Here is a 20019-nt window from a genome sequence, read left to right as displayed (position 1 = left end):
CTGCGTTTCACCAGCCCAATGCTTTAACCACTGAGCTTCGATGATAGACAAACAAATCGATCGATACAAATAATTTCACAAAACATATAATTGCCATCTTGTGATGTGGTGTCATACAGAGTATACGCTTTAGTGTAGTGAGCTACCTTAAATCTCACGCGGACGGGATTCGAACCCTGATCTCTTGCATGCGGGGCAAATGCTCTACCTCCAGAACACCACGGCGGTCCACTTAATTATAATCAATGACTTAGACAATAAACTGTCGCAGTGAACATTTAATATTAATCACAGATTTTATTCAGCATACCGGTATTTTCAGAACGGTTCCAATATTTACAGGATATATGCATGTGAAACACTATATTACTGTACACAAACAAATGGAAACTTAAGGAGAGAGATGCGCGGGCGTACAATCTAGTAAATTATATTATGTACAAAGATACTGGTAACCTACTGGGTTTTAGACTCACCACATCTACTGACAAAAGTAACACGTTTCCCTTAATTTCTATCAGGGACAAAAGAGAGTGTCTTCTGACATGTTTCTTTATCTCTTGTACTCAGTAACAACATCTCTCTACAATTCTATCAGGGACTATACAGAGTGTCTTCTGACATGTTTCTTTATCTCACACATCTCTCTCTTGTACTCAGTAACAACATATCTCTACAATTCTATCAGGGACTATACAGAGTGTCTTCTGACATGTCTCTTTATCTCTTGTACTCAGTAACAACATCTTTCTACAATTCTATCAGGGACTATACAGAGTGTCTTCTGACATGTTTCTTTATCTCACACATCACTCTCTTGTACTCAGTAACAACATCTCTCTACAATTCTATCAGGGACTATACAGAGTGTCTTCTGACATGTTTCTTTATCTCTTGTACTCAGTAACAACATCTCTCTATAATTCTATCAGGAACTATACAGAGTGTCTTCTGACATGTTTCTTTATCTCACACATCTTTCTCTTGTACTCAGTAACAACATCTCTCTACAATTCTATCAGGGACTATACAGAGTGTCTTCTGACATGTTTCTTTATCTCACACATCACTCTCTTGTACTCAGTAACAACATCTCTCTACAATTCTATCAGGGACTATACAGAATGTCTTCTGACATGTTTCTTTATCTCTTGTACTCAGTAACAACATCTCTCTATAATTCTATCAGGAACTATACAGAGTGTCTTCTGACAAGTTTCTTTATCTCACACATCTTTCTCTTGTACTCAGTAACAACATCTCTCTACAATTCTATCAGGGACTATACAGAGTGTCTTCTGACATGTTTCTTTATCTCTTGTACTCAGTAACAACATCTCTCTATAATTATATCAGGGGCTATACAGAGTGTCTTCTGACATGTTTCTTTATATCTTGTACTCAGTAACATCATCTCTCTACAATTCTATCAGGGACTATACAGAGTGTCTTCTGACATGTTTCTTTATCTCACACATCACTCTCCTGTACTCAGTAACAACATCTTTCTACAATTCTATCAGGGACTACACAGAGTGTCTTCTGGCATGTTTCTTTATCTCACACATCTCTCTCTTGTACTCAGTAACAACATCTCTCTACAATTCTATCAGGGACTATACAGAGTGTCTTCTGACATGTTTCTTTATCTCACACATCACTCTCTTGTACTCTGGCGCTCTGTCACTGTTTAGCCAATCTTCACTGTACTTAAACATACTTCTACTATTACTGTACTTACACACCAGTCGCCTCATCCACTCTAGAACAGACACACCCTCCCTGTCTAACACAGTGTCATAATCTCTATACCTCACCCTGATATTGACGTCCACCCCAGCCCCCAGTAGGATCCTCACCTTCTCCATTATTTGACTAACATTAATACCATTCTCATCAATCAGTGTATACAATAGAGGTGTCACACCAGGCTTGTAATCATTGAACATATCATATAACTGTATCGACTGGTTGACATCCAGACACACCCTCAACAGATGTCTCAGTACATCACAGTCTCCTCTACTGATTGTCCTCCACAAATCTCCCTGTCTATACATACACCACACTGATCTGTCTGTCACCACCACATCATCCCTACTGTCTGTTTTAACTCCAGCATGTCTGATGTCCACCAGACAGTTAAATAGGTGTACATTTCCATTACATTGACCAGGAGTGATTTTATTTTGTTCCTGTATGAGATATTTCATTATATCTGGTTTGTTCAGCATTAATTCTTTATATACTGCTGACACATAGATATTAACAACCTGAGTAACCCAGTCAGCTCCATGTTCTACTAGATATTTCACTGTTGATAACGGACACTTTCTTACTGCAGCTATCAGTAGTGTATTCCCAAGTCTATCCTGTAGATTGACATCAGCCCCCGCCTTCACCAGCTCCTTCACTATACTCACATGTCCTTCCTCACATACAGCTGTCAGTGGTGTATTCCCCATATCATCCTGTAGATTGACATCAGTCCCCGCCTTCACCAGCTCCTCCGCTATACTCGCATGTCCTTCCTTACATGCAGCTATCAGTGGTGTATTCCCATAATAATCCTGTAGACTGACATCAGCCCCCGTAATATTCTGTAGATTGACATAAGATTGACACATTGCCTTCACCAGCTCCTTCACTATACTCACATGTCCTCTCCCCCATGCAGCTGTCAGTGGTGTATTCCCGAAATGATCCTGTATTTTGACATCAGCCCCCGCCTTCACCAGCTCCTTCACTATACTCACATGTCCTCTCTCACATGCAGCTGTCAGTGGAGTATTCCCCCCTTTCCCCCGTAGATTGACACCAGCCCCCGCCTTCACCAGCTCATCCACTATACTCACATGTCCTCTCTCACATGCAGCTGTCAGTGGAGTATTCCCCCCTTTTCCCTGTAGATTGACATCAGCCCCCGCCTTTACCAGCTCATCCACTATACTCACATGTCCTCTCTTACATGCAGCAATCAGTGGTGTATTCTCCCATATATCCCGTAGATTGACATCAGCCCCCGCCTTCACCAGCTCCTTCACTATACTCACATGTCCTCTCCCACATGCAGCTGTCAGTGGTGTATTCCCGAAATGATCCTGTATTTTGACATCAGCCCCCGCCTTCACCAGCTCCTTCACTATACTCACATGTCCTCTCTCACATGCAGCTGTCAGTGAAGTATTCCCCCCTTTTCCCTGTGTAATGACATCAGCCCCCGCCTTCACCAGCTCCTTCACTATACTCACATGTCCTCTCTCACATGCAGCTGTCAGTGGTGTATTCCCGAAATGATCCTGTATTTTGACATCAGCCCCCGCCTTCACCAGCTCCTTCACTATACTCACATGTCCTCTCTCACATGCAGCTGTCAGTGGAGTATTCCCCCCTTTTCCCTGTAGATTGACATCAGTCCCCGCCTTCACCAGCTCATCCACTATACTCACATGTCCTCTCTCACATGCAGCTGTCAATGGAGTATTCCCCCCTTTTCCCTGTAGATTGACATCAGCCCCCGCCTTCACCAGCTCATCCACTATACTCACATGTCCTCTCTTACATGCAGCAATCAGTGGTGTATTCTCCCATATATCCCGTAGATTGACATCAGCCCCCGCCTTCACCAGCTCATCCACTATACTCACATGTCCTTCCTCACATGCAGTAGTAAGAGGAGTATCATGGCACCGATCAATATCTTCACTGACCTGACCTATCCCATTGATTGCTTTCCTACAGACAGGAAGCAGAACTCTGACTGTTTGTACATCACCACTATAACAACTCAATACAAGCAATCTACGCTCTTCTATAAGTATGTTGATTTCACTTTCCTGCTTATTACATGTATATATCCCAGATGTAGATTGTTCTACAGGCCTATTGTTCTCCTGATTATCACATGTATCTATTCCAGATCTCTCAAACATTATTTCTCTTCTAAATCTATTAAAAACTTTATTCTTAATCTTTTGAAATATCCCAGATTTAGACTGTCCTACAGGCCTATTGTTTTCACTTTCCTGTTTATTACTAGAAGATATCTCAGATTCAGATTCCTGAGGAGAAATTTCTGTTATCCCAAACAATTCATATATTTCATTGTGTTGTTCAGTCTGTTGTACTATGTACTCTAATATCTGATAATGTCCATAGTAAATCACCCAGCTGATCACTCTCACATTGTATTCTCTATTTGTTTCTCCCACATCATCTTGATAATTCCTTCCTATCAGCACCTCCTGTCTCCGCCACTCACTCCATTCACCCTCCTCCTCCACAAACTCTCGTTTACTCGCTATCTTATCTACTTCTCCCTGACTGGACAGAAATAAGGCTTTTAATTCTGCGTATGACTTTTTCTCTAACACACCAATAAAAGCCTGACACAATTGGGAATGTTTTAAAACCTGATTCCTGAAAACATCATACAGTTCCATGTTCTGTATATCTCTGTACAATCTCTCTGCTAGCAGTGGGTACCGATCCTCACGTATCCTTATACACAGATCAAACGATTCCTCTCTCTCACTGTTTTTATCATCACTCTCCTGGTCTTTTCCATCACTACTCTCACGTTTTTCAATAGGTTGAGAATCACTCTGTTTCTCTTTCACTTTGTTAACAATTCCTGGTTCACTTGTCTGTATTTTGACATTATTAGCAATATAACTACTACTCATATACTGCAACATTTGGTCAGAAAACTGTTTGCCATACTGATAAGCACAAATTTCAAACGTGGAGTCATGTATAAATGTGTACCGTGCACCACATTGTTTTGTGTATGTCCCCTCCATTGCTAACAAAGCATCCATAAACTTGAAAGTATCAGTGTTGTGTTCTAATCTGCAATTTTTCAAAAGTTTTTTTTTCATGTTCATGAAATGTTCATTATTTTTATCCTCTAAAATGTCTTCTGAGAGCCTGTTTTCATTTAGCATACACAAAACAAGTGTTGCATAATTCAGTTTGTTACGTATTTGCATACCATCAAGTTCATCAATGATACATTGAAATGGATTCATGAAAAACTTTGAACCAAGAGCTTGCAATTTTGGTTCCTTTGAAAACAATTTACTGAGAAGAGGAAACATGCGAGATGTTGATGTCAGCAATGCAGGCGACATTAGATTAACATTCAAACCATACTTCTGGAGAATCTGTTTTTTGTCATTGTCATCTAATGCATGATCAGAACTGTGTAACTTAATCACAGTTTCTTCTTTTGTAAGGAATGGTTTGTAAGGTAGGGTCTCATTGAACACAGTCTCTCTACATGTCATCAAAGTTCTAGACTTAACCATGGAAGGCTGTGTTATTTTCTGTTCATATTTATCCAATACATTTAAATCAGTTTTCCGGAGGCCAAAGACACCCACCACATCATCAATAACAAAAACCTGCGGATTCCTCGGGTCACCATAGTCCTCGATCTTCCTAACATCTTTTGTTGGAAGAATCTCGTAACCTTCCGCCTGGAGCTTGAGGGCGATGTGCTGAGCCGTGGCAGACTTCCCGGACCCAGGCACACCAACAAACGTCACACAAGGTTGGTTCCTCACTTTCTCCATCATTGACGGAAAGCTGTGGGTTTCATTGTAAAGCTTGTCTTCCTCTATCCATTTCTGAATGTCAATATCATATTGCTCTGGAATTATATGTGAAGAAGCAGCTAAGTATGGAAAGTCAACAGAGTCAATATTCTATCCCTGTAACTGTGTATTTGTAACTACACAATGCAACAATCGTTCAATGTTAGTATAGAAATGTTTATGAAGAAATGTTAAATATAAATGTAAAAATGTAGAAATGATAAATGTAGCGAGACAACTGCAGTAATTAGTAATACTTGTAATGGAAATCCAGTGGGTTTGAATGACTACAACTTTTGTTACTAGATTCATTATCCGTAGAATATTTGAATAGAAAGTTGTATTCAAAACTTGTAACTAATGTCAGCGTGTAATTTGTTCTTAAATAAGTATGAATGTAAAACCTGGTTTTAGGTATGGGTAAATGTACCATTTGTTCTAAAAAGCTTTACAATGGAATCCTCCTAGTTTGTAATCATTGGCAATCGGTTTTTTTTTCAACTGCCCCCCGCCCCTCTCCGTTTGAAGAACGATAACATGCGCCTGTTATATACATGTAATCTATAATAAATGTTGTGAGTTGGACAATCATTGTATTCTGATACGGGTCACATAATCAAAGTAATCTTTGAAAATGCTATGATGTGTGTGCCCGCCTTCCGCCCCGATTTAGGATTTGGTTTAGCAAAGGTACTAATTAAGGTTTCTTTATTCTTTTGCATTTCTACCCTCCCCTGAAAAACGATGCTGCATGCCTGAATTGTTAGGTGTAATGTTTCTTTTGTGTTCCAGTGGTTCTGGAGAAAAAGATGAGAATGTGAAAAATGTACACCGCCGACAGTCAACGGACAAATTTTGATCAGACAAGCTCTCTTAAGTCTTCGACTCTGATGTGCTAAAACACTGCAATAGAATGTTATGGCTTCTAAAAGAGAAATGTTTATGTCTTTGATCAATGATGATTAAATCAACATCAAATCATTTTTTAAATTTTCTTTTGAAGGATCAAAACGTTCAAGACATGTAAATAAATGCAAAGAAAGCGTCATTACTTTAATCTGTAACTCATTAACACACACACACAATTACGTTCCAAACTTAATCAAAGAAATAAATGCGTTCAATAGTGATTGGTTATTCTGTAGTGACATACCTCGCACATTTTGGGGAATGGATGACTTTGTTAGTTTCTCCAGTTTATCTAGAAACAAAGAAAAGAAAATTATATTAATCACAATATATCTTATCAAACACATTTATGTCCTCTTATTTATGAAAAGGTAAAGGTAACAAATAGTGATCAATCTCCTGTCCTATTAACAAGCATTCTCAGAGTATTGCATGGCAATATATAGTTCCCTGCAGGTTGCAAACATTACTGTACCACAACAATATCAATAAAGGGGAGACTTGGGGAACCAAGATGGGGATGGTAGGAAATCAGTTACAAAGACTAGACCAGGGGAAATGACAAATATATAATTAGGTTTAGGTCTTTAACCAAGTCAATGAACTGTCATATATAGGTAATCATGAATGACCTAGCTACATTGTTGAATTACTATGCGAGAGGTTTTTATAAGTGTAGTACTCTTATCTACAGAAATAATAAAAAAAAACTTGCATGTAAACTTTAAGCTAGTGTGGATGTGACTTCACTAGTTCGAATCAACTTTGTAGAGGTGAACTAAAAGTGTACCAATTATCAAATGAATGTATGCAAGCACAAAACAAAAAAGAAAAAAAAGTCTGGAAACTGATAATTCACACTATTCTTTGAAGTTAAGGGGCCGTAACGCAGCAAAGTCCAAGGGCAATAACTTAGTAAAAAAAATTAACGCACCAAAATCAAATTCGAACTTGATATGCCATTTGCTATGGCATTAAAGGAAATATACTAAATATGAAATAAATATCTGCAAGAACTGAGATGTGGAAACGGATTAGCAGGACTGAAAGACAGACCGACGAGTGCAAACCTGGTGTGTCCAGGGGTCCGTATTTGCCCAACTCTCTACATGTATTTTGTATTGCTTAATTAAGAGTTATGAGAGTGATCACTGTTCATTTTCTTCATATTTCTTGCAAACCTAAAGTACTCTTAGACTTTGTCGGTAGGGGACTAACAAAACATTAAGAGTAGGAAAAACATGCACCCCTACACATGCCAGAGATGGGATCATGTGCCTAAGAGAAGTAAACATCCCCTGTCGATCAGCCATACCTGCGATGAGCCCTATATCTTGATCAGATAATTGAAGTATTAGTAATATGAAGTCAAAATTAAAGAATGGAATATTAACAAAATGGTATGAAACAAGTCAAAGACAGCATTTGGCCTAAAGACAGGTTGTAATTGTAAAGTAGATCGTTATAATGACCAATGATAAATTTGTGAAATGCCCGAGTTAGAGATTTACAACGAGACTGTAAAACCTTCAGAAAACATCATCAGGGCATCAGTATCAACAGTCTATATCTAATGGTATGTTGACAGGAAGTCTGGCAGATGAATGTTTAATGGAGAAATGCTAGGTACATTCTGTTCTTATATAGAGGTCAATGTCTCGAGTTTCTGTATCTCAGGGAAAATGTCATTTTAGTACGGCTGTAAAGCTTTAAGCTTTATTGTGTACTTTGATATGAGCTTTTAAATCTAAGATATGCTAAACAGTAATGTTGATATTATACAGATGTGACCTTTAATGATTGATGATATGCCGAATAGTAATTTTGATACAAATGTACAAACAGTGATAAATCTCAAAACTCCTATAAAGAATACAAAATTAAGTTTTGGATAAAACACAGATCCCTGGACATACCAAAGGTAGGATCACACATGTGCCTAGGAAGAGTAAGCCTGATGTTCTACCTTCAGCTACCAAGACCGGTTCTTGAGGGAGAAATTGCAACCAATTTCAACGCTGTACACCGTACGTATGCAACTGTTAAAGCAAAAGGTCCAGAAAACATGACATCAGACGGACAGACGGATGGATACAAGAACATACAGCGTCATATCATAATCTGACAACGGGTGTATGCAAAACTGATCATAAGCAGAACAAGGTCTTGCGTATTGAATCAGTTGAGAGACATAAACACCATATGCAATTAATAATGAAATATTGCTACATAAATATGGGAGGTTGGCACTTTTTATGGAGAACATGAAGTCATCTCATGTGTTATAAAGTTGAGTTGTTAGTTTGCCATTCACGTCTAATGTTCAATAAAATATATAAGTATAGAGAAAATATAGAATACTTTATTTCGAATTCACTGAGATAATATATCGAATTAACGTATGAATGTTAAATGTTGTAAAGTCATACACTCCTAGGCACCTGATCCCACCTCAGGTATATCCAGGGGTCCTTGTTTGCCCGACTCATATTTTGTATTCCTTACAGGAGCTATTAAATTGATCAATGTTCGCATACTCACTTCTCTTGTTTCGATGTTGATTTGAAAGAAAGTTTTGTAACTTCAAATTTACTAAAAGTTGTTTAGAATGTTTAAGAATCCACATCAGTCTGATTTACACCATTTCTGGCAGATGTTGTGGCACAGCTGTTAATATTTGCGTGTGGAGCAAATTTGATAAAGCTTGATAGAGCATTTACTGGATTCAGTAATGTAAACAAATAAGAGGCCCATGTGCCACATCGCGCACCTGAGAAACAGTTCAAAGCAATAAACAAGCTTGCATGAGCAAAACTATCATTATACTTCACTGGTTCTGAAAAAAAAACTTTTCAAAGATAACAACTAAAACTCTGTTAATTTTCAAACTTAATTATTAAACATAACTACAAATTCGTCAATTATCATCCCCTGTTGACGAATGTGGTCTTTATTAACACATTTCGTCTAAGGATGCTTTGTACAAAGTTTGGTACCCTATACATTCGCATGTTAAACTTTGATCCCCTATTGTGGCCTTTTCCTAACCCCAAACTTTATCTCAGGAAGCGTTCATGTAAATTTTGAAAGCTCTTCTGACTCAGTGGTTCTTGAGAAAAAGATTTGTAAATGATACCTGCATGTTTGTGATTACCTCCCTTTTGAAGGGAAAAGGCCCTTCATTTGAACAACTTGAATCCCCTTCACCCAAAAATGCTTTGTGTCAAGTTTGGTTGAAATTGATCTAGCAGTTCTGGAGAAGATGAAAATGTGAAAATTTAAGTTTTCGCCGCTACCGACAGACAATAGACAAATTTTGATCAGAAGAGCTCACTGTAACCTTTGGCTCAGGTGAGCTAAAATTACCACGTTTTATATAGTACTGATAATTCAACTATTAACATGAACACCATTTCAATGGATAGCTCCAAAAATATTAACAATGTGTTAATTACTTCATTTTGAAGAGGGGTACTGAGAATATGGCCATCTAAATTCAGATCTCCACGGGATACCCGGATGTTTATAATTAGGTCACAAGGTAAAACAAGGCAGACAGGACAGAACGAAAATGTCTTCCAATTTTTGCTGGAGGGGGTGAGGCAGGAACAACAAAATAAAATTCAGCAAAAATTAGAAATATCTATGTTTCTCCTAACGTAAATGTTCCATCAAAATTCTACGAACTGAAATAGTTTTGAGACAAAATTATTTCAATATGTTTTTCATCAAATTTTCTGTAAATTCTGCTTTTATCCGATTCTGTTGTTGTCAGATTGAGACAGTTTCGAACTTCAGTGTTTGCTAAGAACAAAATGGCAGATCCATCCGGTGGAGGACTTGGTGTGCATGATCAAATTAAGTTTTGAATTTAATTTGGACTTTTGTATTTATTTCAAAGAGAAATTACGCTACCATCAGTGTGTTTCTGCCACAACAAAATATGGTACTCATACATTATTAACTAGATTTCAGTTTTGAATCTAAGTTGAAATTAAATTAAAATGTGATTCACATAGGGTCATTATCCTTATCATTATTCAATCATATAAAGAACAATGTTGCATAAGGGTTCTTCTGTGGTTGCCCCATTTCCTGGTAATTTGTGGATTAGGAAAATTTAACCCACAAAATTTACATGTTTTTGTTTTTGCTGTTTTCTGCCACACTCAACAAGTTTTCAGTTATCTGATGGCGCCCAGTTTTTTATAGGTGGAAGAGAGAACCCTAATACAATGCACCTGGGAAGAGACCACCGACCTTCGAAAAGTAACCTGGGGAATTTTCTCACTTACCGGCGCGATCGGTATTCAAACTCGCGCCTACAAGAGGTGAGAGGCCGTGCGATTGTGTGTGCGATGCTCTAACCACTCCGCCACAGATGTATTAAAAATCGCAATACAAATGAATAGACAGGTTTTTGGTATAATGCAACCACAGAAATTGTCAATATAGAATATAATCTCCTAGCTACCTATTATATCATATCACAAAAATTTCCAACGTTGCACAATAAATAATTAAGATACATAGCTTACTCCAAACGTTTAACATAATATATCATACTGTTGATTATAACTTACTATTATAGTATGATATGATACAGTAATATTCTGATAATTCAAAACTGATTACAGATTTTTGACTTACTCTCAAGGTTGTCCACCATTTCCCTTGTCTTGGTATCTTCCTCCACCTGCTTCCTCGGTTCTTCTTCGTAATGTAGGTCATTTTCAGGGTCCATCGACTCATGACGTAGGAAATCCACCGCTTTTTCATATTTGTTTCCATTCACGAGGAAGACATCCAGATCCACCATTGTCAATCTAATGGTGGACCAGATGGAGTTAAAATCTGTGTTCGACATGAATGGATCACATGAGTGAACACAATGATTCCGGACCAATCGAATCCTCTCGATGTTGGCAGAGAGACTCCTGTCGTTGGGGTCGGGATCTCTGTTCCAGCCGTTGGAGTGTGATGATATTCCAGATATGTTCCTCAGTAAGATATACAGTAAAGAAATGTCCATGTCAGTATAGTTCCCTTTATAATGTCCATGTTGTGGTAAAATGAGGTCTCGTTGAACAGGCGTCAGACGTGGAAGATTGAGTTGGTTTTGTTTGATGACATGAGGGAATGTTAGAGGTGGGACGTGGTGACGCAGTAAGTCACGTAGACCATCCGTACAGGGACCGAGTACGACTCGACACGCTCTGTTTGCGTTCGTTGTCTCTGACGTCGATGCATATACACTCGCCATCACCTTCTACCGAGTCAGGGCACTAATCTATGGGGGAAATGAAAACATGAATATTGTAATGTACATGTGATTTCTATCTATATGTATATATGGTATGACCACTGGACAGAGCAAATCATGAAAAACTCATTGGTGTGTCTTAAGTGATAACCATATAATTTGGTTAAAGATGGTAAATTAATTAATACAATTAAAAATATATATTATTTACCAAATTACGTTTGCTCTAAATGCCCCTTAACATCAAGGGGTGGGGGGGGGGGGGGGGGGGGTGAGGATACTTAAAGGATCTGATTATTCGTTTAACGTGGGGAAAATGACGTCAACAGACGAAAACCATGCATTTGTGACATCACATTTAGCCTTGACTTTTTGCTTTGAAATCAAACACCTATAAACTACAATGCATCCCATTTTTCCATTTGAAAGACAGTTCAAACTAAACAAAACAAGGTGTTTGTAAAAAAAAACAAACCATATGGCCCAATGGTGCAAAATTGAAAAGGGTTATACACACATCATTTAATAGATAGTAGCATCATCATTTCAAAATATTGATCATACAGTATTTCCCTAATTGAAGAGTGGATGGACCATGTGACCTAAAAATCAATAGGGGTCATCTACTCCTTATACTGTACCAGTGTACCACGTTTGGTGTTAATCAAGCAAATACTTCTTAAAATATAGGACGAAATATATTACTATGTCAAGTTTAACCCTTGACCTTTGACTATGTGGCCTAAAAGTCAATAGGGATCATCTCCTGAAGATGTACCAGTGTACCAAGTTTGATATATGTCAAGCAAAGGGTTATCAAGATATTGAGCGGAGAGTATATTCTTATGTTGAGTTTGACCCGTAATATTTGACCATGTGACCTCAAAATCAATAAGGGTTATCTTCTCCTGAAGATGTACCAGTGTACTAAGTTTGATGTCTGTCAAGCTAAGGGTTCTCAAGTTATTTAGTGGACAGAATATTACTATGTCCAGTTTGACCCTTGACCTTTGATCAGGTGACCTCAAAATGAATAGGGATCATATCCTTCTGAAGATGTACCAGTGTACTAAGTTTGATGTATGTCAAGCAAAGGGTTCTCTAGACATTGAGTGGTCAGTAAATTCTGATGTCCAGTTTGACCCTTGACCATGTGACCTTAAAATCAATAGGGGTAATTTGCTTCTTAAGATGTACCAGTGTACTAAGTTTGATGTCTGTCAAGCAAAGCTAGGGTTCTCAAGATATTGAGCGGACAAGATCTTCCTATGTACATAGTAGAGTGACCCTTGACCTTTAGACCTGAAAAACAAATGGGACTCTCTTCTACTCATAACCAACCTCCATATGAAGGATTACGATCAAGTGATTGGTTCTTAAGATATTGAGCTGACAACATGTGGTCTACCGACCGACCGACAGATGCATTGAAACCAATATGCCCCTCTGATTTGAAGAGGGCATAATAATTCAGACTTCCTGTCATTGACTAGGCTAAATCTAATAACTATACATTCATTGTCTGAAACTTTCATCATACGTTTATTACCTTGTGCTTAGCTTTGTTTTGGTAAGATTTACTGAAGGTAGTTTACTATATGTCAAGACTGTTTTTATGGTGCTCCATGTGATTCTAGTTTTATTCTTTATCTCAAAATATTCGAAACTATGGATTTTTTGCTTACTATATGATCAAAGAGAAAATTCAAACTGGAACTGAAAAATCCCCAGAAAGCACACCTTAACACATCTTGAAAAACTTATTATTGAAAAAAAAATCAATCATTTATCCCATAGAATAAGATAATAATTCCCTTTTTGATTAGAATTTATCTTTGGACCTGTGACACTACCTTAAAAACATAGATCCCATGTCTGCACAGCGGGTGGTGACACATTAAAGAACTGCTATGAGAACTAAGCTAAACTATCCAAATGATTTTGTTTATTTTACAGCTTTACCAGATCAAAAGTAATTCTAACAGACCAAAATTTCTAATGTGCAAAATATCATTATTGACCGAATATATTATATCTACCCTGATTTACCTTGAGTAGGCCTATATTTCAATCCAAACATTGATTAAACATTTATATTTTGAAAAACGAAATAAACAACAACAACAAATATTTTAAAACACACACACACACCAAAAAAATAAATAAATAAAACGAGACATTTGGTCTGAAATAATACAAAATTTTACCGGACCAACCCATTGTTTTTTTTACCGGAAATGTCCGACAGTCAACAAAATTTTACTCATAGTCTGCATGAATAAAATGCAATGGAAAACATTGAGTAGACCAGTACTCCTTTAAAACCTATAAATATCATTTGCTGAAATTGTCAAATTGTGCAATAATACTAACTAAATACCTAGTCTGGTTTTTAAAATCGAACAAAATAATGTTTAAAGTGGCTCATTATACCTTGAAAGAGTTTCTCAAATCAACAAGAAATACATATGTAATTTGATTATGCAATGTATGGTGATACAGTGTAAATAATAAGTAAATACGTCAAAAATTATGCAATTTAGTTTTCAAAAAAGTTGATTTTCAAAACATTATCTCTGTCTATTTTATATGAACAAGAAATGTTTGTAAAACATGTATGCCCCCATGGTGCAAAATTGAAAAGGATTATACACCTAGCATCACAAATTCAAAATATTGAGCAGACAATATTTTCCTATGTCAAGAGTGGATTTACCATGTGACCTAAAAATCAATAGGGGTCATCTACTCCTTATGCTGTACCAGTATACCAAGTTTGGTGTCAATCAAGCAACTAATTCTTAAAACATAGGATACAATATATTACTATGTCCAGTTGGAGCCTTGACCATTGACCATATGAGCTCAAAATCAATACGGGTCATTGTTTTCGAAAGATGTATCAGTGTACCAAGTTTGATGTCTGTCAAGCAAAGGGTTCTCAAAATATTGAGTGGACAGTATATTCCTATGTTCAGTTTGACCCTTGACCTTTGACAATGTGACATTGAAATCAATAGGGGTCATCTTCTGAACATGTACCAGTGTACCAAGTTTGATGTATATCAAGCAAAGTGTTCTCAAGATATCAAGGACAGTATTTTCCTATATGTCCAGTTCGACCTTTGACCACATGACCTCAAAATAAATAGGGACCATCTACTCCCGAATATGTACCAGTGTACCAAGGTTGATGCCTGTCAAGCAAAGGGTTCTCAAGATATTGAGTGGATGGTATATTTTTATGTCCAGTTTGACCCTTGACCTTTAACTATTTGAGGCTTAAAATAAAATTAATGTACTCCGACCGACCCGTGAAATTTGCCCCGACCCGATCATTTTTTCCGCACTTGGAATTTTTTTTTTTTTATTTGCTCCCTGGAAAATAGACATACTTCGAATTGGTATTAAACTTGATGCCATTCTTTTTATTTGGACTAGTTGTTTTACAGAATTCTTGATATGAAAATGTCCTTATAGGGCGTCTTTCGGTTCTACTTTCTTTTTGATAATGACCATTTGTTAATCCGGGAACCTTTCAAACACTTTTATATGTGAACGAACGAATATACCGCATCACAGCTCCGAATTACCACATTATCTACCAACAAGATAGAACAAGGAGCTAAGAACTCCCTCGTCGAGGCCTGATCGTATTTATGTACAAAAGTTTGAAAGCCATGTTATTTAGATAAAAAATCACGTAGGATATTAGCGCACCAAAATTATGGCGGACCACAAGTCGCCGCTTAAGTTGATGGTCTATATTTCTGAAAAGGCATGCATATTATTTTGATATAGGATTATCTAAATGTTATGACAATTTAATAGGTGAACGGCACTTTTACTTTGCTCTTTATCTGAGCTAAACACACGAATGGAACACGATCGTCACAACAATTTGAACGATGCGGGAAAGTCGTCATTAAAATTATATTGGGTAATATTAAAACTTATTGTAAATTGCTGTCATCATGCAATTCACTTGGATATTCATGGATCACATTAAAGTGTTTAAGTGATTGCTATTATGAATGTCGGAATAAACCGGTGGTAACAAAAAGGGGTGTTAATTTATTTATTAACAACTGTAGAGGTCCTCATCCGTGACGAATGCAAAACGTCCTGAGTAAATTTCAGGAGATATTGGAAGATTTACGTGTATTATATACAATGTGTACAAAATGAATGTCCTAAACTCTATTCTGTCTGGCAGCGTTATGTGTTTAATGAAAACATCAGAAAATTTGTAAATCTCATTTGAAAAAAAATAATAAAAAATACCGATCTACCTACCCGACTTGAAAAATGTGGGTCGGGGTACATCAAGCAAAAAAAATTAATGATGGCCTGACCTAAAAATCAAAAGGGCTTATTTTCTCCTGAACAAGTTTGATGTCTGTCAAGCAAACGGTTCTTAACATATTAAGCGGACAGTATATTCCTATGTCCAGTTTGAACCTTGACCATGTGACCTCATAATCAATAGGGGTCATTTGCTCCTAAAGATGTACCAGTTTATTAAGTTTGATGTTTATGAAGCAAATGGTTCTTTAGATATTGAGCGGATAGATTATTCCTATGTCCGTTTGATCCTTGACCTTTGAAGATGTGACTTCAAAATCAGTAGGGGTCATCTACTCCTTGGGATGTACCAGTGTACCAATTAAGTTTGCTGTCTGCCAAAGGTTCCCAAGATATTGAGCGGACAATATCTTCCAATGTCCAGAGTAGATTGACCCTTGATCTTTTAACCAACCTGAAAAACAATAGGGGTCCTCTTCTACTCGTAACCAACCCACTCTGAAATATCATTACGATCAAGTGAATGGTTCTCAATATACTGAGTGGACAGGTAGTCTACCGACTGACAGGTGCAAAGCAATATGCCCCTCTTTGAAGGGGGGGGGGGGGCATAAGAAAAGACTCTGTTAGATTTGAACTCAGAATCTGCAGTTCATCAGCCCTATGATTTAACAATTGAGCTATGATGATAGACAACCAAAGCGAGTAACAAACAATTTCGCAAAACAAAAATTGCCATCTTGTAACGTATCATAAGAAGTATAAGACTAACTCGAATGGTGTAGTGAGCTACCTTAACATTGCACATATACCTTTAAAATTACGTCCTTGAAGTCTTTAAGTGCAGACCTGGGCCAACTTAATCAACATGCAAAATACAATTAAAGTAATGTGCCACACATGAGAGAAACATTAATAGCTTAAAGTCCACAATTATATTGTAGATATTTGTTTGTTTAGCGTTGCAAACCCACATCAAGATATCACAAAATATAGGATTGATTTTTATGTCACCTGTTGCGAGTTCTATAGATCCGGTAAATGGAGTAATCCGTAGTCAAAATCAGTGAATGTGTAAATAATTCTTGGTTACAACCTACATTTAGGCCAAAAAAGTGTATATGTTGGTTTCCACTTTCACCGACACATTTTTAAAGACCGGTAGTTATGTAAAGGTTTTTTTTTTAAATTATTTTATAGATTGAATTATTTTTTTAATAATTCAGTATTCTAATATGCATAAAATACAGTGGTTATCTAGTAATCCAATAAAAGATATATCATGAATCAAAACATTTCTTCCACTGTACTGTAAACAAAAACTGTTTCTGTGTTTTGGAATTTATCTAGTATTAGTGCATACTAAATAACTTCTTAAGTCAGTAAATATATACCGTTGTTGTAGTATCATGACATTCGTAAAATCTAATAGACAGCACAAAACTATATGGTGCCGTTGGACTAATCTCGGCTGAGATTCTTTGGACTGACTCTGTCGATGAACCTTCGTGTCTGGTAATCCAGTCAACTTCAGCCGGTGCTAGCAATCACTGTACACCTTGGCAAGGATGCTATTCGCTTCAAATAAGTTATTTTTTTATTAAACTAATTTCCCATTACTATTAGTCATGCACTGCTTAACATATAGATATGTAAATCCCCAAATAAAGCCAATAACTTATTATGGTCTCCATGACGTATACCGTGATGCACTAAACACCTGAACTACTAAGACCCTGACTCAACCTTACCAAGCATAAAGTTTGTCATTGATACACTTTTGATGTTTTATTTATGAATTTTTTAAAGAAGTATTTTTGGCACGCTGTTTTGGCTATATTTAGCTCTAAAACTTCATAGTTATTTGGGATTTCAAACATTTCGGTTGAGCATCACTGAAGAGACATTATTTGTCGAAATACGCATCTGGTGCATCAAAATTGGTACTGTATAAGTTTTACATTTTAATGGTAATGTTTATGTCTTTAATTTTAATGAACTCATGTACACATTTAATCAAATTGTACAAATTCTATCATTAAAAAACCCCAAAGAAAAAAATAAAAAACAACGAACAAAAAAAAAAAAACCCAACAAGATAATAAATGCCAATAACCAGGAATGAAAATACCTGACCAATATACAATACCTGACCAATAGACAATACCTGACTAATATACAATTTATATTTTGCTTGATAGTTGACAGGGTTAATGAATTTTATATATAGCCTTCCTTGACTGCATAAATAAAACTTTAGAAATAAATATGAGACAAAATTTGTGTTGGTAGGGTAAATTAGGGTTTTTAAAAGTTCAGTATTTAGTGCGTCCTGATATTCGTGTACTGTCATGGATATTGCTATGTTTTGAATGAAAATGAAGTACTGGTTGCGCTAATTTTTAAGTTAACTAAACGGTGAGACATGTATTGCACATAACTATGAAAAGTTAGTTCATTATACAAATAGCTTTATACTGAAGCAGACAACATTGTTGTGAAGGTGCACAATAATTGTTTGCATTAAATTGGCTGAATTTAGTTGACTTATAAAGATATATGAAGGACTCAGTGTACCAATATTCAGCAACGGCTTTATTCCAAATACCCCGCCGAGCCGAGTGATCCCCATAATTATCATTAGCCATATTCATGGTACTTGTGTGTAAGATCACGATTACTATATTTATATAATGTTTGACATTTAGGTGTGAGAATGGAAAACATGTTTTAGGGTCGGCAAAAATGTCGGTCGGGAAAGTGGAAAACAACTTATATTTTTTTGGCCTTAGATTTCATAGGACAGATTTTCGGAGTTGTGTTTTGAATAAATGAAGCCAAAGGTGTTTAATATTCATGTATGAATATATAGAAAAGTTCTCTTGAATGCCAAATCCTTGTCAGAAAAAAATGTACATATATGTATCTGATTTACAGTTTCTTCTAGACTCTTTTCCATTGACACGTTTAACATTTCAAAATATTTATTTTTATATCAATAGAAGCGAAGGAGTCGTTTTTCTATTCAAGTTTTCACAAACAAAAATTCCACAAAGAAGAAGTTTATTAATAAATCTTCACTATGTCATGTATGGAGCGCCAAATTAACAAAAACTCAAATAATTGAAGATATCTTCAATTATTTGAAGATATCATCAATTCAATTATTGCTCTCTTTAATTGAATTAATGCGCGCATTAAATCAATCATTGCTTTCATCAAAGGAATTAATGCGCGCTTCAATTCAATTATTGCTCTCATCAATTGAATTTATGCGCACATCACTTGAATTAATGAGAGCAATAATTGATTTAATGCGCGCATTAATTCAAATGATGAGAGCAATAATTGATTTGATGCGCGCATTAATTTAATTCATGAATAAATCGATTCAGCTGAAGAATTAATTATATATATTCAATTAATGCGCGCAATAATTCAGAATTGAAGATATCATTAATTAGTTGAAGAGATTTTTAATTAATTTGTTGTCCGCATCAAATGAATGGATGATATCTTCAAATAATTTAAGATATCTTCAATTATTTGAGTTTGTTAATTTGTTACTATGTTAATTCATAGTCACAAAGCTTGCATTTCTGACTCAGTGGTTCTAATGACAAGAAAATTTTTAAAGGACCCCTTCCTATTTTTGCATTTTGTGATTACCTCCCTTTTGAAGGGAGCATGACCCTTCATTTGAACAAACTTGAATTCCCTTCAGCTATTAAGGATAACTTGTGTCGTTTATAATAAGAGAAGAGGGTGAAAATGTGGAAAGGTTTACCGACGGACAAAAGGTGATCAGACTATAGCTCAATTGTGCATTCAGCTCAGGTGAGCTAAAAACCTACCAACCCAGCAGTTTCAGGTGTGGGCCAGCAACGCCAAATCAACAATTTAATTAAGGCCAATGTAGATTAATATTTTACAAAAAAAAAAATA

At 36.4% G+C, this 20019-nt stretch overlaps 1 protein-coding gene across 6 annotated transcripts in view; it reads right to left on the bottom strand.

Annotated features, from left to right (window-relative positions):
• Nucleotides 1–260: 260 nt before the first annotated feature.
• The window catches only part of LOC125656335 (uncharacterized), a 35452-nt gene continuing 15693 nt past the window's right edge, over nt 261–20019 (bottom strand). For 5 of the 6 annotated variants that reach the window (XM_056145204.1, XM_056145203.1, XM_056145207.1 and 2 more), the window contains 3 exons: nt 11157–11796; nt 6751–6798; nt 261–5653 (listed from right to left, as the gene is read on the bottom strand). In XM_056145204.1, coding sequence (XP_056001179.1) covers nt 1617–5653; nt 6751–6798; nt 11157–11769 — 4698 coding nt within the window. In that variant the 5' untranslated portion in view covers nt 11770–11796 and the 3' untranslated portion in view covers nt 261–1616. The remainder of the gene's footprint in view (nt 5654–6750; nt 6799–11156; nt 11797–20019) is intronic. The other variant, XM_056145206.1, reaches the window with a different exon arrangement.

Source organism: Ostrea edulis, chromosome 7, assembly GCF_947568905.1.
Source record: "Ostrea edulis chromosome 7, xbOstEdul1.1, whole genome shotgun sequence".
Classification (NCBI taxonomy): Eukaryota; Metazoa; Mollusca; class Bivalvia; order Ostreida; family Ostreidae; genus Ostrea; species Ostrea edulis.
Note: the sequence above shows the minus strand (reverse complement) of the source record. Positions and strands in the feature narration are given on the sequence as shown.